This window comes from Prosopis cineraria, unplaced genomic scaffold (genome assembly GCF_029017545.1).
Source record: "Prosopis cineraria cultivar Desert tree isolate PC_DT_omini unplaced genomic scaffold, ASM2901754v1 PC5, whole genome shotgun sequence".
NCBI lineage: Eukaryota > Viridiplantae > Streptophyta > Magnoliopsida > Fabales > Fabaceae > Prosopis > Prosopis cineraria.
Window position 1 is genome coordinate 32,244,374 of NW_026555336.1, and position 24,539 is coordinate 32,268,912.

At 32.3% G+C, this 24,539-nt stretch overlaps 1 protein-coding gene and 2 long non-coding RNA genes across 7 annotated transcripts; 2 read left to right on the forward strand and 1 right to left on the reverse strand.

The window, feature by feature from the left end:
* The first annotated feature begins 1,786 nt into the window (after positions 1 to 1,786).
* LOC129310976 (uncharacterized) lies at positions 1,787 to 4,460 on the forward strand. The gene is made up of 2 exons (XR_008593202.1): positions 1,787 to 1,988; positions 4,164 to 4,460. It is a non-coding gene; the product is annotated as an uncharacterized LOC129310976 (long non-coding RNA).
* Positions 4,461 to 15,923: 11,463 nt separating this feature from the next.
* LOC129310974 (uncharacterized) lies at positions 15,924 to 20,475 on the reverse strand. Of its 4 annotated transcripts, XR_008593200.1 has the most exons (4): positions 20,334 to 20,475; positions 19,776 to 20,173; positions 17,417 to 17,445; positions 15,924 to 17,305 (listed from the first exon to the last, which is right to left on the reverse strand). It is a non-coding gene; the product is annotated as an uncharacterized LOC129310974 (long non-coding RNA). The 4 variants fall into 4 exon arrangements; XR_008593201.1 differs by lacking the exons at positions 15,924 to 17,305; positions 17,417 to 17,445 and having other exon boundaries at positions 19,629 to 19,991; positions 20,074 to 20,173; XR_008593198.1 differs by lacking the exons at positions 15,924 to 17,305; positions 17,417 to 17,445 and having other exon boundaries at positions 19,629 to 20,173.
* A 476-nt stretch (positions 20,476 to 20,951) lies between these two features.
* Positions 20,952 to 23,704, forward strand: LOC129310973 (uncharacterized). 2 transcript variants are annotated; one of them, XM_054952879.1, is made up of 2 exons: positions 20,952 to 21,864; positions 23,566 to 23,704. In XM_054952879.1, exons 1-2 carry the CDS (start codon positions 20,952 to 20,954, stop codon positions 23,619 to 23,621), a joined length of 969 nt encoding a protein of 322 aa, XP_054808854.1. In that variant the 3' UTR covers positions 23,622 to 23,704. The 2 variants fall into 2 exon arrangements, with proteins under 2 accessions (XP_054808854.1, XP_054808855.1); XM_054952880.1 differs by lacking the exon at positions 23,566 to 23,704 and adding an exon at positions 23,170 to 23,298.
* The last annotated feature ends 835 nt before the right edge of the window (positions 23,705 to 24,539 follow it).

The window sequence follows — 24,539 nt, forward strand, 5'->3', positions numbered from 1 at the left end:
AAAACAAGAAATGTATTATTAGGTGAGATATGTATCCTATTGGTGTTAAAAGATTAATTTTTGACACCTGGAAATGGAACAAAGGGCATGCTTTCACTAACAACCTTTGAAAATTTTGTTACTTTGTTAAAATTAAGATCATATCATTAATTGGCTTCATCGAGCCAATCTCAGTCAGGCCTATTATGGCTATAGCTAGCTTGAAGGGATCTCACATAATCATCATCGAGTTGAAAGGTTACTTATCAAGTGGTTATGGCATGGATGGTAATGGTGCAGGTTTCTTAAGTATCATTTCAATGTCTGATTCCTGGAGGTATGTATGAAGAGCATCTCCTTAGACTAGAGTAACCCCTTAATTAAATAGAGCTCAAACAATTTCTTGAAGAACTAATCGATCTCACAACTTCCAGCATGTGGTGATACCTTCGTAAATGAAAAAAACTGAGGGAGATCGTCATGAGGCCATTGAGATATTTTCAACCTCAGAGATGAGGTGAGAGGAGGGGCAGAGAGAGAGAGAGAGAGAGAAGGAAGGGAATTAACCTTGGGAAATTAAATCTGTAACATGGTGGAGGTTCTGTCACATTTCCTATCTTGTATATGAGGAATACAAATCTATCATCCATGGTAAAAGAAACTCGGCCAAATCTTCAAACAGATGATGGGCTAATTAATGGGAATTTTGATAAGGTATAATCCTTTGGTTTTGGGAAGCAATTTTATGATCGAATCTTGATTCCCTACTACCATTTTCTCTACTATATACAATTATACATCTCTACATTCTTTTCACAAGCAATATACTTTACAAAAATTTATAAAAAAATTTTAATCTGGTCCATACCTTTTTTTTTTGTTATATATATATATATATGGCCAACAAATGAAAACAAAGTATTATTTTATGTTTTCTATTTTCTCTCATTATTGAGGAAAGTAAAACTTGTATTTATATGATTATATATTTATGATGTGTCGTGTGCACCCCCCTCCTCCCGAAATGTAATATGAGATTGTGATTTTATTTTTAACACAATAACCAGAATATAATAGACAATTGTGCTTTTGAAAAATGGATATTTGTATGATATATATATATATATATATATATAAATATTGTCCTTGTTTTGGCCAAAATATTAAATGTTGTCAATAATGCATGATATGTATGTTTTGAAGCTGATGCAATAAATTTTAATTTAATTAAATATTTAAAAATAGTATGATTTCCTATGAAATAAGAGTCGCGTATCTGGTTCAACCGTACAAGAAATTATTATTGCATCCACCTCAAACCAAAATACTATCATTCTTCTTGATTTTTTTTTGGGGTAAACATGCGGTAATTATTATTACATAAACCATTATTGCTAAAATAATTATGTACGTGCTCACCAGTAATTTATAAGCACACAATTTTCTGACAAGGACACAATTCTAATTTTTCTTAAACTAAGCGAATAATAGTTTAGGTACAGGTACAGCACATGCATGCCTTGCGTTTGCGTGAACCATGTGAATTAGGCTAATTATATAGCCTGCATGGAATAGAATACGATTCATCATTTATAGAATAAAATCGTTTAATTAATGACAACTATTATAGTTATGATATATAAGGTGCAGGGCCATATAATCATTGCTATTAATAAAAACAAATGTCACGACATGCAGGCCATTTGCCAGATTAAATATATTGAATATTCTTGGAAAAAAATTAATGTACATGATTAACTTAGGGCGTATCATGACAAACGGCATTTGCTGGCAATGGCAATAATGATAAAAACATGCGCGTGATATACGTTGACTTTTGAAATTTCAATTGGTCTGGCGTCGTTAATATAACACTTGTAATTAGGAATGGCGAGTGTATATATGAAAACTAATCAGCGTTGTGGTTTGAATTCCTTTCTTCTCAGAAGTTGAAACATTAATGGAGCGCGCGAAAGCATCTGGATGGAGCTAGAGATCGGTCTCTAGAGGTAAATATCCATATCTCTATCTTAAAATTCTCTTCTATTTAGAAGATAAATTTAGCAACAATCAAATGCTAGTTCAATTAGTAAGGATTTGATTCTTAACCCACAAAATCATGGGATTAAATCCTACTATTGATATGAGAATTTTGTTAGTGGATAATCTATAAATACTTCTATAATTATTCTTTGAGTCTGGAGACATGCTTTGCTTCTGTTGAGCCCCCGAGATCTAACTCATTTAAACTTTTTCTTATAAAAAAACAAGATAAATTCAGCTCATGAAAATGCTAATGTGCTACATTTCATTACATGAAATGTTATTACAATTGTCTCCATAACCTCCTCCACCGGACACAACAGATATTCATATGATTATAGCTAGTGAGTTTATCATCCTAGGTCTTGATATTTATGCGAAAAAAATTGAATAGGCACTATTTGCCACCAACCATTAGCATAATTAAATGCATGGGCTAGGACAAGTAGTGTGTGTGTGTAACCATTAACATGGTTTAGGACAAGTAACACACACACACTAACATGTATGTATGTAGTGATAAAAGAGATTATTCCTTGTTGATTAAAGTCAAAAGTAGGTTAAATTATGAATTTATGATTTTAATTAGGTTAAGAAAATTGATAGAGTTTTTAAAATTTAAATGAAATAAATTAATTAAAACAAGCCGTATGCTTAAATGATAATTAAAATTAGATGAAACTTTTATCTAAAAATTATAATAGGGCCTAAAATTATTTATTCCGTTTACGTTTAGCCTCCTCTCAATTGAATTCATAAAACCTTATTTTAAGATGCAGTTCTAGATCTAATGTAATTATATACAAGTAGAGTCAAGAAAGTAGGCTCGGTTTGATAGGCTAGTCCATATACTTGCCAACAAAATGAGCCCTTTAATTTTTTTGTTAACCCAGCCTGCACAAATGATGAGCTGTACGAGATAGCCTACATGTTCAAAGAACAAATTTTAATAAAATAATGAATGCAATGATTTGCCTAAACTCATATAGTTTTGAGTTTTGAACAGAATTGTTTTATAGTTGAATTTAGGGTATTCAGTAAGTCTTTAGATAAAGTTGAGAGGTAAAAATAACATTTAATTTAAAAATTAGGAATTTGATACGGCTTGTATTAGATTGAAATTATCACAAGTATTTGTCAGCATATTGAAGACCATGCAGCCGATATTCAAAGTTCGTCAAATATTTAATAAACTGAGAGACAGAATGCAGATTTCATGGGATTCAATAGTCAAGAAACTGAAAAATCTCTCACGAAGCTTGCCTCTCAGATGCCGGAGAACTAAAAACCAAACAAATGATCAGGACTGTTGTCATATATAAATAAAACAAACAAACCAACACTCTTGCTTACATTTCATAACGCAATGGATTCGTATTGAGATTACAAAAAAGGTCAGGTTCTCCATCATCTCAATCTCTTTGAATCTATGCACAAGCAGTCACGCCTAATATAATAAGACAGACGATCCCGCTGAGGACAGGGATGGGTTTGAGGTGAAAGGGCAAGATGGAAGCCAGACAAGTAAAACACGCGCAGATCATAAAAGCTGCTCCTAATAACCGAACGACACGCCAACAATCATCATCATCAGCTGCCGGCAGTGAATTCTGCGAAGAAGAAGATGATGATGATGCGCCTGCAACATCTTCTTCAAAAGAAAAGAGTTCTGAGGACCCAGGCGACGATGATGAAGACTCATGACGATTAGGAACACTATTGCCATGGTGAGAAAAGACGACTCCAAAAAACAAAGTCGAAATCGTACGTATGATGAGCACCCAGGGATGCATCGTACTGTTCCCTGGAGCGACAGGAGGTAACGAGCGTGAAGATAGACAATTGGAGATTAGGGCTACAGTAGAATTAGGCTAGAAGAGCGGTTTGCTTGAATACTAGTTGTTTATGCATATAGACGTCTCAACACGCTAATTTAATTTAATATTTACCTTGATCCCAGTCGCTCGTCTAACTTGTTATGTGAACGAAAATAGTATATCTAAGACTCTATCATCAACGTGGGATTCGCCTAATTAGCTTTCTTCATTTGTAGCAGAAGAACATATAATGTCTGGTAATTAATTACTTGTGAATGTCAAGTTCTAACTTGATCTTGTTTCGTGTTTTTTTTTTTTTTGCAGATAGGATGTAATTAAGTTGGTGGAAATGAAGCCAGAATCATTTAGGTGCTCTAAAGGAGGCTGAGGTATTTCTCTGCATAAAATAAAACATTAATGCTCCTTTGGCCGATGATGAAGTTTAGATGGATCCTCTCATAGTATTATATATTTTTGTTAAGACAGTAAGTTATCTAAGTGTAAATAGTCAATTTAACACTACAACAAAATACTTTTCGGAGCGTTTCTTTTTATACTTTTAGAGTGTTTTGTAAATGCTCTGAAAGCAGGAATTTCCATATATACGGGAGCATTGAAAAATGATCTTGTAAGAAAGACCTATAAAAGCATTTCTTGAGCTCCCGTACATGCAAGTCTTAGAATGACCTATGGGAGCATTTCTAGGAAAGAAAAGCTCCCGTAGGCTAGAAAAGCTCCCGTAGGATCATTTCTAGAAAAGAAAAGCTCCCGTAGGCTAGAAAAGCTCCCGTAGGATCATTTCTAGGAAAGAAAAGCTCCCGTAGGCTAGAAAAGCTCCCGTAGACCTACGGGAGCTTTTCTAGCCTACGGGAGCTTTTGTGTGCATAAACGCTCCTGTTGACATCCCTACAGGAACTTCTCTTTCAAGGAATGCTCCCATATAGGACCCTATTAGAGCATTTCTTACAAAAAAGCTCCCGTAGGTCTATTTTTAAAAAAAAATATTTAATTTGTTTTTATTATTTTCTGCATGCATTGTACATCATGATCAATATACAACAAATAATTATTTATATAATTAATGCAAGTATACAAGCAATTTCACTATATGGAAAAGTTTAATCAACTAATTTTCAATACTGTTATACATGATTATAATGTAGATTACAATTTAAGAATTTAAAAACATTTTCAATACTTCCATGCTTACATGATACAAATAAGTACATCTAACACCATTCTTATTTGGCTGTAGAGTACTCATTCATATTCTATCTGCAAAAAATAAAGAAAAATAACTTAGTTAAATCATAAATATCATATTATTATGAATAAACCCCTCTATTCAATGTCACTTTCCATACCTAATTGTCCAAGAACTGCAGCTTCATTATCTACCTGTAGCAATCAATAAGGAAGCCTTTTAGATTGAACTCATCTTCGGGTCCACACAAATTTCCACTTATGGATAAAGACTTAATTAGACTACAAAACCTTTTGGGCTCATAGTATATTCTCTTACTATTGCAAAGGAGGATATGAATGGATGTGACAATGTAAGTAAGCCTTTTTATGTAATTAATTAAGTATCTAGGGGTTGCAATATGTGATAACTGGCGTATTTGAAAAATGGTAAACATAGATATGAATTATATAAGTGATAAACTATACATATAGCTCTAATTAATTATAATACTGAAGAGGATGCTCTGCCTCTGGTGTTGAAAAATGGTAGTACAAGGCTGATTTTCAACAAACTTAAAACAGACCAACAATAACAAGGGTAAAAAAAAAAAAAATAGATGTGAATGAACACAGTGTGGTGTGGTCTGGATCATTCACTCAAATTCTAAGCCAATAAAGCAGAGAGTTAAAGGCTGAGAAACAGAGGACAACAATATACTATGAATCACAGCCATTATTAAATTGATCCCACCATTATTAAAACGTGAGACATGTATACATTGTGTGTGTGTGTGCGCGCGCGTGTGCGCCTCTAATTAATTATACAAGACACGGAGCAAACAACTCTTAGAATTAAATTAAAATATTTGATATTTCTCAAAAACTAAGAAGAATAAGAGATGACCAGTTTATATATACAGAAAAGGAACAAATGTTACTGATTATACTTTCCCTGTGTTACTGGTCAGTCCTAAGCCAATGGATCATCCGTGAGTAATAGAGGGTATCAATCTCTCTCATCAAACTAATGTGAGATTAATCGGAATTAGGAGGCGAATTTCAAATTCTATCCTCTTATAGAACGTTCAGTTCATGATCTTAAAAAAAATCTTACTTGATTTATGTGTTTCTAAGTTTTCTAGAGAAACTACTTTTAGTTCACAAATGAGCTTCTTATGATATGTCTTTATCAAATTAACTTCATGCTGTTGACGTACGTCTTAACATTTGTCTTTAGTTGGAAAATCCTTCACAATTCAACGGAGGGAGAATGCATACAAGGTAGTTCTAAAAATTGCAACTGAAAGTGGGAGAATGTGATCAGAAAATGCTTTGACATATCTATATATAGCTTTATATCTTTGTCCATCATTCCTTATCACTCGTGCTAAGCAAATTCGAAGTATTTAAAAGTTATCATAAATTGTATCAAGTGTAATAAAATCTAATGGTATCATGGGAAAAATAAATTTTTCTCATGATAGAAGAGAGAAGAAAAAAGCAGTTAAGTAAATCAAAGTAGGCTATAAGTTTATTGATGATGAATATGCTAATTGATTATTGATGGTGATTGATATTAATTCATTAATTACCTGCAGATCAATAGATGATTTGCCTTGTATTTAAATGGCTGAATGTTGATCATACATTTCAGTTGGCTGCTAAATAGTAAATACTGAAACCAACAAAAACAGTAACTCATTTGAGTGCCTTTCCATTTTCCATCAAATCAATTAATGCAAAACATCATATAATTAATTACGTACATGGTTTATGTCAAACTAAATATAGTAATGAAATTCTTCAGAATCCCAGTGGTTTTACGCATAACCTTCAACAGTGTGGACACTAATACTTATTCATTCATTGAACCTTTAAGTTATTAATTAACATAAATAGTAGAACTAATAAAAACACATAACACACATACATTACACTTTAAGGTTAGAAATAAAGCAAGAATCATGTAGATTCAAACTAGTTGGTCTGAAGGGCAGTCACCTTATAATTCTAGCCTTTGAATTAATAATAGTAACAAAAGCTTTTTATCAACTAGATGAGAAATGCTGTATTATTAGATTAAGAATTAAGAAGTTATACAATAAAAAGTACTAAGTTTCTTACTGTTATCCTCAAGCCCTTGTAGGTCATTCAGCATCATGTCTTCATAGTAGAAAATAAAATTTCAACCAAAAGCAATCACATAGCTCATGAACAAGGAAAGGTAACCTCAAGAAGAAACAAATGACGGAAGCATTTTATTGATAAAAGGAATGTAAGATTACCAAAAGCTCAGAAAGCCAACAGTACCTTCTCTTTAGTTAGTAGAACTCTTAGAAACATCCATAAGTTGGGGAAGGGTTCTTGAAGTAGCTAGATATTCAATTGCTGGCTCATAGTAGGATTAGAGCCATATGCAAAGACATGTTTCACATAGGAGCTGTTACAAAGAGAATTCTCCATTAAATTTTTCCCCACACAAATATTCCTTCACTTCTAACATTTACTAGTTGCTAATTTCATTCAGTAATTTTTTTATTGAGTAAAATTGCAATCAATGACAGCTTTGGCTTCCTTAATGGCAACACAAAGATATCATCATAACCAGTATTTCCATTCTTTACCCAACTAAGATGCCATCCAAGTCCTTGAAACCACAACATCAGAAGCAAATTTCGATGATACATAGACACAAGTTTATTTTTTGATATAGAACACTAACCTCTCATATTGATTTCTACACCTTCATGAATAAGAGAAAGAGCTGTCTCTCCATATCCTCTAAATGCCGCAATATGCTATGAGAAAAGGACAATCATATCAGATAAGTATTTTCATATCAAAATCTGACTACCTTACTCAGAAGTTTCCATAACATTGTCATTTCAGATAATCATAATTCATAATAATATGAAGTGAGGGAAGCCATTTTTCCTCATCAGATAGGTTTGGCACAGTCAGATTTTCAACTCAAACATGTAAATTAATAGAAAAACTCATAGACCCAAGTCCAAACAAGCTCCACCAAACACACGCAGTGAAAGAAGCTCACCTAAACGCTATCATGTCTAGCAAGGTGAAGCAAGGCGTACTGGAGCATGCAGCCATGATAAGGAGGAATGATGGATCTGGACATTGGACTCACGGCAGATGAAGGGCGGATTTGGAACGGAGACTCACGGCCGAGGCTTCTATGGATCTGGACGAACGACATGACGGCTTCAGCGGATGAACAGTGACAGCTCGCACAAGATGATGGAGGAAGAGCGGCAACCGAAGAAGAGATGGACAGTGGGTCTTCGAATCTGGATGAACGGCGCAACGACTTTGGCGAAAGCACCTGACGGAAGTACGGCGACGATGGAGGATGGATGGGTATTCGAAGAGATGAGGAAGACGGTGGGAAGTGGGCAGGTCTTCGCAGAGATAAGGAGAGGGAGGGCTGAATAAGGGGATTTGATTAATGAATAAATAATTTCTTTAAAATAAAAAAAAAGTACAAGAGCGTTTGACCATAAAAACGTTCTGGTAGCTCGAGTATCTACAGGCCGGTTGGTGTTTTCAATGTTTTTTTTTTTATTTTTCTTTTTTTTAAATAATACAGTGAGAGCTTTTTCTCATAATAAACGCTCTTGCATAATAGAACAGACTGGAGCTTTTTTACTTAAAAACACTCCAGTATATTCTGTTTCATGATTTAAGAGCGTTTTTATATAAAAATGCTTCAATATGAGCGCTCTCGTAATCTCTTTTTGTAATAGTATAAGCTGATATATAAGAAGTTTCATATTAAATAAAGTTAAATTTAATAATTAATGTTTCATAAAGTCAAAAGACTTATGAACTGAAATATTTAAATTTTGAGTTAAAATATGATATTATTTCACTAGCTTTGTCCAGGACTTAATTAAAAGCCCGTATTTCATTCTTAACAGCAGGTTGTATATTGAGCAAGCAAATTCATATTTCCCCTTAGGAATGTTCTTTTCAATTTTTCTTTAATTTTCATTACTTATTAATTATTTAATACAAAATCAAACACAAGGAAAATTGAGGGACTCGAATATTTTTTTATCTGCAGAAGTAGAATAGTATATTATCTATACGAATATGATAAATTATTGTTAACTCCCATTTTAATAAGTATTGATAATGCCAATGGAACCAACCTTTTCCTTCGATTTTAATTGCTAACCACCACCACCATCAATAATAATAAGATTATTATTATTATTATTTGCACGTTGATTATTTGGTTTTACGTAAAATATATAATTTATTATATGATTAATTATAGGGTTATGTTTAAATTTTTTGGTTACAAGAAAACAGCACCACCAGTATATAATTTTCTTACGGATATGTATATTTTAGTAAACATTCATATATAAGTTAAAAAAAGGGGGAAAAAATCTTAAATGAGATAAGGGTAAGTTGTTTAGGAGTTAGTTTTCCTCCTTTGTAGAGGAGGAATTACTATCAATGATTAAAAAATCAGACTGAATTGGATGGTCAAACCGTCGACTGATAAGGCTAATGGCTTAGTTAAGCCGAAAAAAACTATTTAAAAAGTTGGGCCAAATTAGACTACTTTGAACCAGCTTTTGAATCGGAAACTGGATCCAATTCTTAAAAATCAGGCGATTCAAAAAATACCCTTTTCTTTTTTTTCTTTTTTTTTTTGAGAAAATGACTTATTTGTTTAATCATTTGATATTATGTTGTATCATGTAGCTTGTTAAGTTATGATAAACTTAAAATACTTGGTTTTATTTTTAAGTTAAGTAGCAATTTCATATTTATTTTTTATATTTAGATTATTATAAAAATATATAATTTTTTAATTTAATTATTACGTCACCGATCGAGTTGGACTATGCGAATTGTGAACTGTTGGCCTTTTTAATTCAATATCTAGTTTGATTCTAAAAATATTGATTACTACATATCTAGATTGTTAAATTAAATTTGATGATTTAGATTTGATGATTTTTAAAAGTATAAATTTAATTTCAGTAATTAAGATTTACAGTGAAGGAGCAGTGGAGAGAAAAAGTTGTTGAGAGAAATTCACCCCTATTATTTGTCCATATGTAATTAATTTCTGGGAAGATGACAAATAAGAACATTTTGAAAACATTAATGACAATTAAAGATCTTGAATTACTAAAATAATATGGAAGGATCATGGTTCTTATTTGCAACTAAAAAAATGACTTTACAAAATTGCCCTTATCACCAAATCGATAATTTAATCAATAGAAAGTTACTCATGGATTTAAGAAAAATTGATTGTGAATTTAAGAAAAAATATTATTTTAAAATTTTGAAAGTTTAGTTGTGAATGAATAAATAATTTGCTGGGATATGTATTTCTAGAGGTACTCATATCCATATGTGTCTCTTTGTATCCTCTTGTTCATAATATATGACATTTTCAAATGCACTGTTTGGTCCAAATTAAAATATAAGATATTAAGTAGTTTTTATAATTTGGCTAAAGTATATATTTAATCCTTTAACTTTACAAAATATTTCATTTTAGTCTCTTAATTTTATAAAATATCTTTTTAGTCCTTTAATCCCAATATTGTTAGTTTTATCTCAATAAATTTTTATATTGAACTTTCAAATATTGACATATTAAGTTTAATTTTTTTAAATAAAAATAATTGATACAAAAAATAATCATTTGAAACTAAAGACATTAGGATTAAAGGACTAAAAAATACTTTATAAAATTAAAGGATGAAGTTGAAATCTCATATAAAATTAATAATTAAAAGTATATTTTAGCCTCATGATTTTTTGAAATAATACCCTAATTTTATTTATTATTTCTCTTAAAAAAATTATTTATTAGAATTTCAATTGTTATTATTAAGGAACTTATATAGGAAATTTAATAAAAATATAATTGAAAATATGTATAAATTATTTAAAAGAGTAATGTTTTAATTAATTTTCTTTTAAAATCGCGAGGTAGTCACCAATATTCTAGATCGTGAACCAAAGAGAATATGCCTGGGATTAATTGTTTTTTTTCCTTGAAATATACCTTTGTTGAAAATATCTAGACTTCATTCCTTCCTTAATGATGATAATGTATTGCCACTGTTTCCAACTACACTTATTAAGAACAATTGATTTGAACTAAGGGGGAAACTATTGCATAATAATGCAATAGTTTTCGTTTATACTTAAGACTGGACAGAGAGTAGCATGAGGCATTTTAGTTTTGAAATACCTCATGATTTGTTATATTCTCTTTCTTCTTCTTTCTTTCCCCGACGTCTCAGTTGAATGCATTGAGCACCAACCAAATCGCCGGAAGTTACATCGGCTGAGGCATTTTAGTTACTGTATGGCTAACCGTTTGGAGGGCTAACTAATTTTCTGTAGACCGAATTTTAATATATGCTTGTTTGGGTGACTCAAAATATCAACCCAAAATGTAAAATTTGTAAATGATGAAAATGAAAGTTTCTTTTCATGAAACTGGGTTTTGTAAATTGATGTTTTTTTAATAAAAGGTAAATTGATGTTTTGAACAGTTTATTAACTGATAGAGAGCCAAACGTCGCGTACACATTTGTGTAAAATGCTGGTAGAGATTCTTTATATGACCACATTTCTATATATCAAGAGTTCAGCTTCTGATGAATTGCTGAATGTTTTCTACATTGATATATACGTTTTAATATTTTTTGTTATATTTACAAAAACAATCAAATAATTAATTAAGATATTTAGGCATAAGTATATACCCTATTATCTTAACATTGCAAGAATTTGTATTACTAATTTCAGCACCAACATATAATCTTAACTTTCTTTTATACCAAACGTATTATATTTAGGCATAAGCATGTACTCTCTTTTTCCAGCATACAAAACGTACCTAACATTTTAAGTTTCCAACTTTTCTGTGAATGTTGATTACTTGTCCTTGATATATGCCACGCATTGAGTTGATTTTATAATATTTTAATTTGTAACGTAAAACACATGCCAACCTAATCATTTTCAATCATAATGTTAATTCAAAACCTTGTTTAAAAGATATTGAGTAGGCTTTAGGGCTAATCCAACTGTACGTCGTCATTAGTTAATTTTACAGTTATCATGCATAAAGATTTTTATTTTATGATTTTAGTCTTTTAGTTTAGCTTAAAAATATAGATTTTTCTTAACTTATAATATATATAATTTTGTTTAAAAAAGTCGATGGTAACAGTGCTTTACGTTTTGTAACATGAGTTAAGAATAAAAATTAACATTAAATTACAAGAAAAAATAATATCTAGTCATATAAATTACTTCTTATTATAGAAGAAAGATTACATATAGTAAAAAAATCTAGAAAGTAATTCGTTACTTGAGTGAATGAGAGTTAAAAAGTATACCGAATAAGTCTTGGAAACGAACAGAAAAAGAATGTGATTGGACGAAGAAGAAACTAAGGAAATCAACAGCACATGAAATGTGTGACCAGAAGACTTTATTTTCTGTGGCAATATAATGAAGACACGTCCAACATATTGGAAGCCTTGCTCTAATACCATATGGTAACCAAAAAAAAAAAAAAAAGAGTACTATATGTATTTCACCTAGAAGTGTCAATTAGAGGCAACTCTTGAAGGGCTAAAGTCTAAACAGACTAGCCCTATTAAGCCTGATTAGACTTTAAGGTTCCATTTTAGCTAGTCCAGCTCTGGCCCTTAGGATTGAAGAGTCAGCCCTGAGGGCCTCGGCCCTATAAATTTTTTCATTTTTTAATTTAAAAATTTAAAAAATGTATTTAAAATTTTAAAAAAGTTATTAGACATAACATTAACTCTACAAAATAAATTCAAGACAATACACACAATAATAAATTTAAGTCTAATCAAAAGTAGCAACCTTACAAAATCAACACCAATGACAATTAACCTTTATTAGCATTATTAGCTAAATCTTGATGATTTTTATCATCATCAACATTAAAATAATTTGATCCTTCTTATTGTAGAGCCTCATCAGTGGCAAAGATATTAAGCATTTCATATCTTCCTGCTTCATCATCATTATCTGCAACAAATAACAAACCAAAAACATAATTTTAATATATTTAAAATATTCAAAAATATTCAAAGTAAATCAATAATAATAAGTTATCCTTCAACTCAAAAGTCAAAACCATGCAAGGAGCATGAGTGATAGAAATCAAATGATTATAAGGAAGGCAAGCTAGGGTTTTTCATTTTCTAATTCTTTTTACTTTTAATGTGTAGTATTTATTTTTATATTTAATTATATATATATATATATATATATATATAAGAGGGCCTAAAAGAGCTAGCCTTGGCCTAAGCTCAATTTATTATTTTACATCTCAAAGAAGTAGCTTGGCCCTAGATTTTTTGGGCTTAAAAAGGCTGGCCTCATAGGTTCGACCCTAATTAATAGCTCTTTCACCCTACTATTTAAAAGAAATTATATTATACTTTTTAGTATTATATACTATGTTATTGGTCTCATTTTGAGAAAAATAATAACCATGAATTAACATGCATAGAGGAATTCCATTTGTTGATTGCATTAATATTCTAATATCAATAATATAATTATAGATATAGATGAGGCATATAATTACACTTTTTCTTTTGGCAAAGAAAGAGGGACTTAGCCAACCGATGTGATGCTGGGTAGATTAGATATTTGAAATTCTAAATGAATTGTCATAAAAAATGTAATCCAAATCCAGAAATTTTTATAATTTTAAATAATAGATTTGATCTAAATTTAAGTTCAAATACTAACTAATCCAAATTAACGTAACTTTAGTTTATTTATTTATTTAGTTTAATTTGCTTTTGCATTCGGTATTCATGATGAGATTATCAATCATCATGACCAATTCAAATCAAAGTTTTAATACATTGTTTTAGATAGTTTTTGGGTCACCAAAGGCCTAATCCTTGAATGACCATCAAGGCTTTTGTTCTCTTCTACTCTTCATCTTATGTAGGTGTCAAAAGGCACTAATTAGACAGTTTTTTTCCCCATATAGCATACATAATCAAATTACACCGGCTTGTTCTGAATTTTATGCAATGTTAATGATTTTATCTCGACATGGTGTTAAATTGATGAAACACTTTCTTGCTTTTCATCCAAAGTGCAAAAAATAAAAAGCTAGGTAGTCAAGTAAGAATTTATCCAATTTAAATGCCAAAAAATAAACCTATAATTTTTATTACTATTCATATGTGATTTTAATAACTTCATATATACATATATTTTACTTAAATTGAACCTTTTACATCATTTTTAATTTCTTTAGGTCTATAATTATTAAAATGTATAAATTCAATTTGATTTATTTAATATGAAATTGGGTTTTGCAAACATTTCTTGAACTGATAAGAGTCTCATCATCGGTCTGAACAGGTTAATGGATCAGCCTACTTGGGTTTACTTGATTGTCGTCTGCTTAATTATGAAAGCCCAATTTTTATTTTTTTTTTGGTAACGGATTGACCTTCTCTAGCGTCTTTGTACTTTGTAGTTCTATCTACACAACAAGCAAATGAACCTTACTTACCAAGATATTAGAAATTGAATCGATTATTAAATTAATTAATATTAAAAATTGAATCAATTATTAAATTAATTAAGGTATTGATTTAAAGTTAATAATTAAAATGATTATAAAAATAATGTATTAAATTGGTCAAGATACTAATTTAATTGTTTATTAGTTTAATTGGTTACGTCGGATTGATATAGATTTTAATAATATGTTATTGATTTAACCGCTGATCTATGCCACTTGATTACTAGGGGAAATGAACTTTTAAAATCTAAGGGAAGAAAATTTTAAAAAGGGAGAAGAGCCTATTCATTATCAGCTTGTTCCATTTTTGTTTTAAATGTTTCAAAATTTAAGAAATATTTATAAATTTTAATATGGAAGATATGGCACCTAGGACATATCTAGAACCAAATCTATGCGGCCCAAAATGCAAAACTGTACTACATTATAGTGGTGGCTAAAATTAATTTGATCATTGTTAACAAATAAAAACAAAGTAAATTTAGCTGATTTCTTGTAAGACAATGCTTGCCCCCAAATCCGTCACTGCTATATAGAGCATTGAAAGTTTGAAACTATAAAGTTTTATCATTTAATTTTTTTGAAAAAAAAATAATTATTGGTTCTTATACTTTTAGTGTGTTTTAATGTTAGTCCCTATATTTTTTTTTTGGTTGCTTCAAATCCTGTAAGTTTCATTTGTCCACATCATCAATAACTAATAGAGTTAAATTTACTAATGTATACATATCTTTGTTAACTCTGTTGCAAAATTGGTAAAATTATGATGAGGAAAATGACTATTAATTAACACTTTTGCTTGTCTGTCCTAACTATCGTCATCTTCCTTTTGAAACTACTTCAACAGTTCAACCCACTAAGCATTTAAGAATTCTGATTTATTGTTCTATTTATTTTTTGTCTTCTACTCATTTTTATACAACTCATCACAGAACAAAAAGTAATAAATTTTATATCTTATGGTCATATTTAAAAATATAAGAATTATGTTGCATACAAATGAAACTTAAGAGATTTGGAGAAATAACAAAAATATATAGAAACTACTGTAAAGATTTTTTTTTTTGGCCAAATTAAAATTATAGAGATAAACATATATATTTTCCCATATTTCTTGTTGTCTCCCCCTGGTCACATCGTTGTTGACCGTGCAAATAATTTACTTTTTGAATAGAAAACTGTCCATTGGCTGGGAAAAAAAACTAGATAATAATCGCTAAAAAAAGAAACAACGGCTGATGATTAAATAACTGTCATCCACGTCAGTCCCACTGTGTATTTTTTTTAGGAACAGTCAAATATTAAAAACATGTTTTTGTAGGAACATTTGACCAAGCAATCCTCATTACAAGCTAGAAAAAAACAAAACACAGACTCGACAAACTTACAAACAGGCCAAACAAAAGTATTAAAAAATGCAGCGCTAAACGTTGGACCCTCATGATACCGCTACCCATGAAGGTCCCCAGGAGAATCATCCATCGAGACGGTGTTTTTACAGCCAATGAAGGATTTTTTTTTTTTTTTGTTTTTGTTTGCGTGAAGATGACCCAGAGAGTGCTAGATTTGCGTTAACACAATCGATATCAGGCAAATGATAAGTTGCAGCTGGCAGAGCAGAACCGGACGTAGCCGCATGTGCACAGTGAACAGGACAAGTGACAAATCCATTCTCCCTGAAATGCGAGAAGTTCGGTCCTCCATCAAAATCATAGACATGCGTGACGTCATAGTATGTACGTTCAACCACGGGCATTAGCCAAATCCAAACCGTTGGATAAATCTGAGGGTCTGCGTTTGTGACAGCGAAGATGTGGAAGGTCTTCATGCATCTCGACAGCTGTCCCTTCTGAATTGAACTTAGAACAATGATCTTCTACATGCAAGATCCAAGAACCAGGTTTTGTCGAACATGAAGAATGTTCCAAATTTGAAGAAACAAATAGTGACCCATGTGGATTCCTGAACAATAAGGTTCGCCAATCAGAGACCTCATAGGAATAAGATGACCAATCAAATTTCACACGGACAGAATCTTCATGCAAATGCTTAAGGAACCAAGATTTTGCGAAGTTGAAATAGAACTTAGAAAAAGAACTAGAACACTGCTGATGAACATGTCCGATTTGATGCCAGTTGAAACAGATCCTGTTAAGACGTTCGTAGAAGATGGAGAAGTCGAACGCATGCCCATCAGAAAAAGTTAGAACGCCTTACAACTTTAAAAGCTGAGAAACATCCATGAGAACTTGAAATCTCACTCCAAATGATCCCCGGAAGCTAGAATCATCAAAACAGAGAAAAGTACCCATAGGGTTGCCAATTAAAGAAGCAAATGACTCGGCGTAAAATTGAATTGGCAATCCATACATTCGGACCCATAAGGGAACTAGATGAAAACAAACCTCCTGGAATCAAATAAAAAGTTGCCAACGCTGAACCAGAATTAAACAACCATTAAGGACCCAAGGACCATCCTTGAGAATGAACTGGAGATCATGCGTGCCATTAAACAGGAGCAAGAATCGATTCCGATAAGATTGAATGATCAGAACTTAGTCTCTTAACTTCCAAAAACGAGAGATGTAAACTTGAAGCTTGGAGGCATGGACCTCAAAAAAAGATAGTGATTCGAGTACCAATCAGTGTCCAAAAATTAGAAGTAGAAGACTCCATGAGAAAGCTACACAAGGTAGCAAAGAGAAGAAGCATCAGCAGAGCACCGCCAAAGCTTGAGAGAAAAAACTCATGGAAAAATATTAAAAAAAAAAAGACTCATTTAGCAGAAGCGTACCTTTGAATACCTGCCCATGCAATTGGGACCTGTAATAATATTTGAAAAATCAGGGAAAAAAAAAGTAAACGCATGCAAGCAACAAAAAATGCTGTGCAAAGACATAGAAGTATAAATTAATATGTATCTCAAAAAATTATCACATTTAAATTATTAAATCTAATTATATATATATACACACAAAAGATTGAGAATTGGTTCAAGTGTCGACCATAAGAAGGGAGAGCTATAAGATGATTCTTACTATTTATTATTAATAGATTATTAATTTAATACTAGCATTAATATTAATGTTAATATTAAATAGATGACGCGTGCCTGCGCGCACAACTTCTATTAGTCTTCGGTTACTCTGTCTTCTTGTTTGAACTTACGTAATTCTTATGTTTATGGTAACGATTATATGGCCCACAAAAAAAAAAAAGAGGAACAAGAAACAAAATAATACAATGACACATAATCAAACGTCATATAGTCATAAATTACTCCCCAAATGTTATAATTGCAAAAACATTGTCACGTGATGTATAAAAAACATTATCACACATGAAATCAAACTGTTCATTATTAATCTTCTACTGAGCATCACTTTCTTCTAATTATTATACTATCTTTTAATAAATCATGATTACATAATGCCAAAGGTTTATGAATTATGATAAGATTTTATAAGCATGATTTTTTTAAAAAAAAAACTACTATGCTCTTTTTTTGGTATAATTTTTTAATTTTTTTAATAATGATAATTTGTCATATTAGTGGTTCCACGTCTGCAGAATATCTGTTTTGTTGATTTGTTTTTGAATGGGTCTCATGTTTTTAAATAGGTCTGATCAATCTTATTAGGGTTGCATGCATGTTTATGCCTTATAGTAGTTATACCGATAGACAGGTATAAACTCTATATATATATATATATATATAGATAGTTCTAGCTATTTCAATACACTTTCCAATTATAAAGATATACAAGTATAGAGACTTAAACTCTGAACATAAGATGACACTAATTTTTGAAAATATAATAAAAGCAAAATCTGTCCGATGCTATTTTAAGATCGATTTTATCCTCATTCTCATGACGCAAACTTTCTTTCTAGAATTTAGGGCTTCATTCATTTACGTGTATATATGATATGATCTAACTCTTGTCTCCCCTACTTCATGCATTGGAATCTGATTGGATGCAACATATGTTCTGTTTGTTTTATTTTATTTTATTTTACTTTATTGATCAAAGCCATTAATTTGATATGTTATGTTTATTCTAGAATGTCCACTATTATTTGCCCGGTTTACTATATTATGGCTCCACTTCCCCACACCCTTTATTCATCAAAACAACCTGAACTTAATTCTTTCAAGTTTCTGATTAATGTTTAATTTTATTTCTGATAATACATCATCTCATTAAAATTGCAGTTAGGGGTATTTGTTATAGGTAGTTTGGCTTCCCTTCTTTTATCAACCAAAAAAATAAAATAAAATTGCATTTAGCCTGCTGACCGCCGTATTATGGACTAGCTATATTCTTGCGTACAATTTTACATATGCTTATGTACTAAATCGTTTTGTGGATTTTGAATGATTGTTTATTGCCGAATGAATTTATTTTAATGCCTTGCTTTAATTTATATATACTGAGTAGCTTTTTGTAAAATTAAATTTCTAAATAAGCTATTAGCTAATACATCCATAAATTCTAAAGGACCTGAATTAAATGTATAAAGGACAATAATGAGCTCCAAAATATAACAAAACAATACAGACCTCGAAATAAATTATATAATTTTTATTTAAATTTCTAATCATATTAATATACAATTTAACAAATTGTACTCCCTCCGATCAAAAATGTAAGGCATTTTTTGAGGAGTCGAATGTTAAAAAATGTAAGGCATTTTTAGTCTTTTGAGATGTAATCATTGCCTTTTTTTCAAAAGTATTCCTATTGATAATGGCTTTATATTTATTGTAGAGTATTTAATAGGAGTAAATATGAAAAGACAGGGTTAGTTTAAAAGTAGGTAACTACTTTATTGTGGAGTGAGATTCAGTTAAAAATGACTTACATTTTTAAATTGAGGGAGTATCATTTTCATAAATTAATTCAAACATTAAATAAACCAAGCAATTCCAACCATGTTATTTTGTAATATTAGCAATTTCAACCAATAATTTTCAATAATTTCAACCATCTGCTAGCGAAGGAAAAAAAAAGGAGAGAAAAGGATTTATAATGATTAATGACCAGGTCTAGGAATTGTTTTATGCAAAAATCTCATTTTTCCAATCCTGTGGTTCTAAGAAAATATGGGACCTAAATGGTGGTCATGAAATTCAAAATGAGGGCGGACACCTGATTATCATAAAGAAAGCGAATGAGCTGTTCATTCCAACATAGCGCAGCCCAACCTGATGACCTTTGCTGAGTAAGATCTCTATTTGAAGTAGGATTTGGATGATACCATATTGCTGAATGATTGTGTCAGCCCCCTCGCCAACTTTAATACCACTTCAGCTTTGAAACAATGAGATCTGCACAGGAAAATATCTCTCTCCAAAAAGGACGAAGCTAATGGAATTAAAACAGCATGAAAACTGCATAAGTTAAATACCCATCAAAAAATGTGTTTATATTTAGTGTTTGAATGTACCTTATGATTGTTTTTAATGTGAATCACATCTATTGAGTTTGATGTATATCTGCCGGCCGTTTTCCAGAATGCCCTGTGACTACTTTTTGTACCCCGGTCCCTGTTGAAAGCTAAGCACGTCACGTCTGGGTTCTGCCCCCTATTTAAATAGTACTCACAACTACATGCAGAACAAATAAGGACGTGGACTTTGACTTTAATTAATTAATTACAATTCTTCCAAGTTTCTGATCATTAATGTCAAAGTTACACGTACTTACTTTCACGTTCTGGCCGCCTTGTTCTCCCCGTATGTAAATAGCAGTCAAAGCGAGTTGCGAGGTCACGCTTGGCTCGGTTAGTTATCATCTGTCGCCGGAGAGAATTAGGATGAATTGGCCGGAAACACCTACACTCTCGCTCCTCGGCCGTGTGATTTCAGCTTTAACTCTTCTTAATTTAACCTTCAATCTGTCCCATCAGCCTCCTGCTGCTGCTGCTTCTCCTGATGACGATGGTCCTGAAGAGCAATCTCCAGAATCCTCTGATGCCGCCATACTGGACTCCAAATTCTCACCGGCTTCCGCTTCCGCTTCCGCTTCGTCTTCAATGAGAGGAACAAGGGACCGCTGTTCCTTCCATGAAATCGACATCGGGGATGCCTCTTTCTCTTCTTGCTCGGCGTCTTCTTCCAAACCGTCCCATCAAACTGCGGCGGCTTCTCCACAGTCAACTCCGCAGACTGACACTGATGCGGGCTTCCTGCCACAATGCCCAGAACCAGAATCCTCGGAAGCCAATAACGGCGAACTTGCCATCGCATCAGATTCCAACTTCTCATCTCTATTCACTCGCCACTCTTCAATCAACAATAGGTCCACGACTAAGGTTTCCTCTTCATGGAAAGTGCCCTCTCCTTCGTCCTGAGCAAACCCATCCACATCCATAGTATTCCAAATACCCACTGGCAGATTTCGCACGCGTCACAAGAAGAGAGCGGTAAGATGCGAGCTGGAACAAGTGGAAGCAGGGACTCCTCCTTCCATCCAATCTACATCGGGGATACCCCTTTCCCTTCATGCTTACCGTCTTCTTCCTCAGCAGTCTCTTCTTTCTCTTTTTCATCGAGAGACTCCTTTCCTGCATCTTCCACACCACTCCCCACCACCCAAAATTCACGGCCAGAGGCTGAAATGTCAACTGACGTGAACAATCCTGGCGGCCTCCATTTGATGAGCTCGGGTACTTCATGCCCATTATTGATTTCATCATCAGATGTCTCTTCTCGAGAAGAAGATAGTGCTCTATCATCTTTTTCATCTGCAATACCTGTCACACAAGATTCACAGCCATCAGTACCTTTCCACCTTTCACACCAATTGCCTTTGTCCTCCATCTTCCCTTCTCAACAAGGTCCTGCTACATCCCTACGAAATTCACAGCCAGCTAATGTAACGACAAGGACAGATCCTGATGATTCGCTCCCATGGGGCAAGATTTTATTTAGTGTTGCCGCGGCTGCTTTGGTGGGGGCTTCATTCACTGCTAGACACCTTACAACCGCCGTGAAATGCGTAGCAGTAATTACAGAATGCATTTCCATCTTTTGCATTTTGATCGTCCACAATCTGTTCTCTCAGATTCCCCGCAAAACTATTATTTTCCTTGAGGCATTTGGACAATCCATGGTGGCGTTGGGGCTTTTTGCTTTATCGTTTGACCTCTTACCTCGGTACCTTAAATTTTTCCCCGTCCTCCTCTGGGTTGGCGTTAGTATTTCGGCTTATTTTGGCGCTACTTCCGAAAGAGAAGGTGATGGCGAGCCCTTGCTCTATATATATATATATATATATATATATCTGCATATAACTTCACGTTGTACTTATACTAATCACTACCCACATTTAGTTTTTATGTATGCTAAAGATGGAAATAGTAAACAAATGTTAAAAGAGAGCTTTATCAGCCACGGGCGAACAAGTGTTTGAATCTGCGATTTTTCCAGAACATATCTTACTTAAATTTTGTAGTAGTAGTAGAAGCAGCTTTATCCCGCATCTCACTTAAAATTTGAAAATCTAGGAGCTTCATTTGTAATTAAGTGATTCATTTTTCCAAGAATCATTCTAGTTTCTTTGCTTAACAATTCATTCTTCTCAAATTCACTTCGGATTTTTTGCATAGGGATTCATGTATTTGATGTTAATATCTCTAGTTTTAGAGATTGTTTTATGAGAGATTATACTAAGGACTTAGCAATTTAGAAGAAACTAAAAGATATATCAAGTTAATTAGCAAGTGAAAGACTTTGTTTGAATAGGCTTTTGTTTTAAATCTCATTTGTAACTTAGTTATTTGCTCCAATCAGTTAGGTATTTGATGAAACTAGGCATCACTATCTTAATTAATTACTTAAGTGTAAAAACTTGAAATTCATGGTCTTAAAGGTGTTTCAGAGCATTTTTGAAACCATACGTTTAGAGGCATGTTATTAATCCTGGACTATCGTGTATTCGAATACTAGGTGCAGTATTATTCAACGATGCTTAGTCATTGTGAACTTGCTTTTTGCCCCTGGACAAATATTATTCAACCATATATCCTTGTTCATACTCGACTATTCTTTGTTGATGTGCTCTATGAAAATCTTATTCGACCATTTAATTTGCACCATTGTTCAACTACGTCTCTTTGCAAAAGAACTTGGTTTGCTTATGTTAAAACGTTATTAATGTGTGGTTTTGACCTTATTTTGGCATACGAATTGTTGGGATATTATATATGTATATATGGTTTCTTGGAAAATTCATTGTAATTGTAATTATGCGAAAATTACTGTTAAGTGGGAACGTTTATTAATGTCTATTATCCTAGAAATTGAATTGAAAATTGGTTTTTCCTGCTTGAGGAATTGTTATACATGATTTTTGAGACTTCTATTGCATATGTTGATTGTACTAGAATTGAGTTGAGGTCAGAGAGATGTGATGATGTCTGGGAAATTGGGAGATATGTTGAACCATTCATATTACGTAATATGCCACCACTAAGGAGTCCCGTGATTTGCACATTCTTATATATATATAGGGCTCTTGATATTATTCTATCTTTTGGTAGGGATTCAGAGAAGCCCTTGGAATAGTATGACAGCTATCTAGTGGTGTTTTAAAGAGAGAGAACTACTCGTGGTCTGGTTGTGGGTTCTGTAGCCTTTGACTGAGTTATATTTCACGATTGATGAGCTTGGAGCACGTAGTCCAATCATGTATATGGATGAAACCTATTGTGTAATTAAATAGACGTGTTCAATCAAAGGCAATAAGAAGATTATAAGAAAAGTTGAGTGAGTTATGCATGTCTTTCATCACGTTTATTATTTTATGAAGGTAGAAAAAGTATGATTATGTTTTAAGCAAGAATCTTGTTATATTTATGTCCTTCTAACTAACTCTTATTGTCATGTGATTACTAAGATTGTAATGTCTTGCTATATGATTTTCAATGTTTTTTCAGGAGAAGGATCAGTGGGAGACGAAGGGGGGAGACATTTGAGGCTTGAGGCTTTATAACATTTCCGGACATTAGGGCATTTTCTCTTGGCATGCATGTACTTTTGGAATCCTTTGAGCAGTTTGACTTATATTTAAGTTTTTGAATGGATCATGAGTTTCAATTTCCTATTATTGAACTTGATTTGGGATGCTATTTTTTGGTTGCCACTATTGACATTTTGCTCAGGGATTGAATCTTATGATTAAATATGGAATTGAAACCCTTATATTTTGTATGAAATTTATGTCAAAATGTTATTCGGAAATTGATCAATTTAAAGGTTTATGATTTGGCATTTTGGGCTGGCTTGCATGTTTTTGCCCTTCTGTACGTGCCATACCATACCATTTTGTAAAGTCCTCTCCATCTATAACATTGGAAAAACATAACTTTGGGTTCCTGCATTTTGCTCGAATTTTGTTATAGATCTCATATTTTAGCCCAAACAAGGTCCTTGCACTTTTTTTTCGGTGTTTAGGTCCCTATATTTTTATTTTTCGGTGGTTTAGATCCCTATAACTTCCCCATTGGAACTTAGAATAGCTAGCTAGTATTAAGACATACTCCTCTAATCCTATTTATAAAGCACTGAAAGAGTATTCATTTTGGTTCTATTTTCAAGGTGCCTCAATGATTATTATATTTATCTTTACCATTTTTTCCTTATTAAATGTTGAAAAGTTTATTAAATGCTAGAGTATTTTATTTTTAAAGTAGGCATATTTAATAGAAATAAAGTTAGAAATTTGTTGATTTGTTAAACAAAGTTAATAAGGTTTAAGGTTTTTTTTATTTTGGTAAAAAGATAAAAATGCTAAAAGTGAGTTATAAATAGGACCAAATGGAGTGTAATTTAGACTGGTTCTATATCTCAGCATACAAAATCAAAACTGTTTCTGGTTCCTTGTCTTGGGTTTGAGGGAGGCCTATTAGCT

What these genes read in the sequence shown, in the direction of transcription:
- LOC129310973 (XM_054952879.1), top strand. Translation starts at nt 20,952, where the DNA reads ATGGAAAGTGCCCTCTCCTTCGTCCTGAGCAAACCCATCCACATCCAT. An exon ending in CGCTACTTCCGAAAGAGAAG is followed by an intron (nt 21,865 to 23,565) that starts GTGATGGCGAGC and finishes ATGTTTTTTCAG; the next exon opens with GAGAAGGATCAGTGGGAGAC.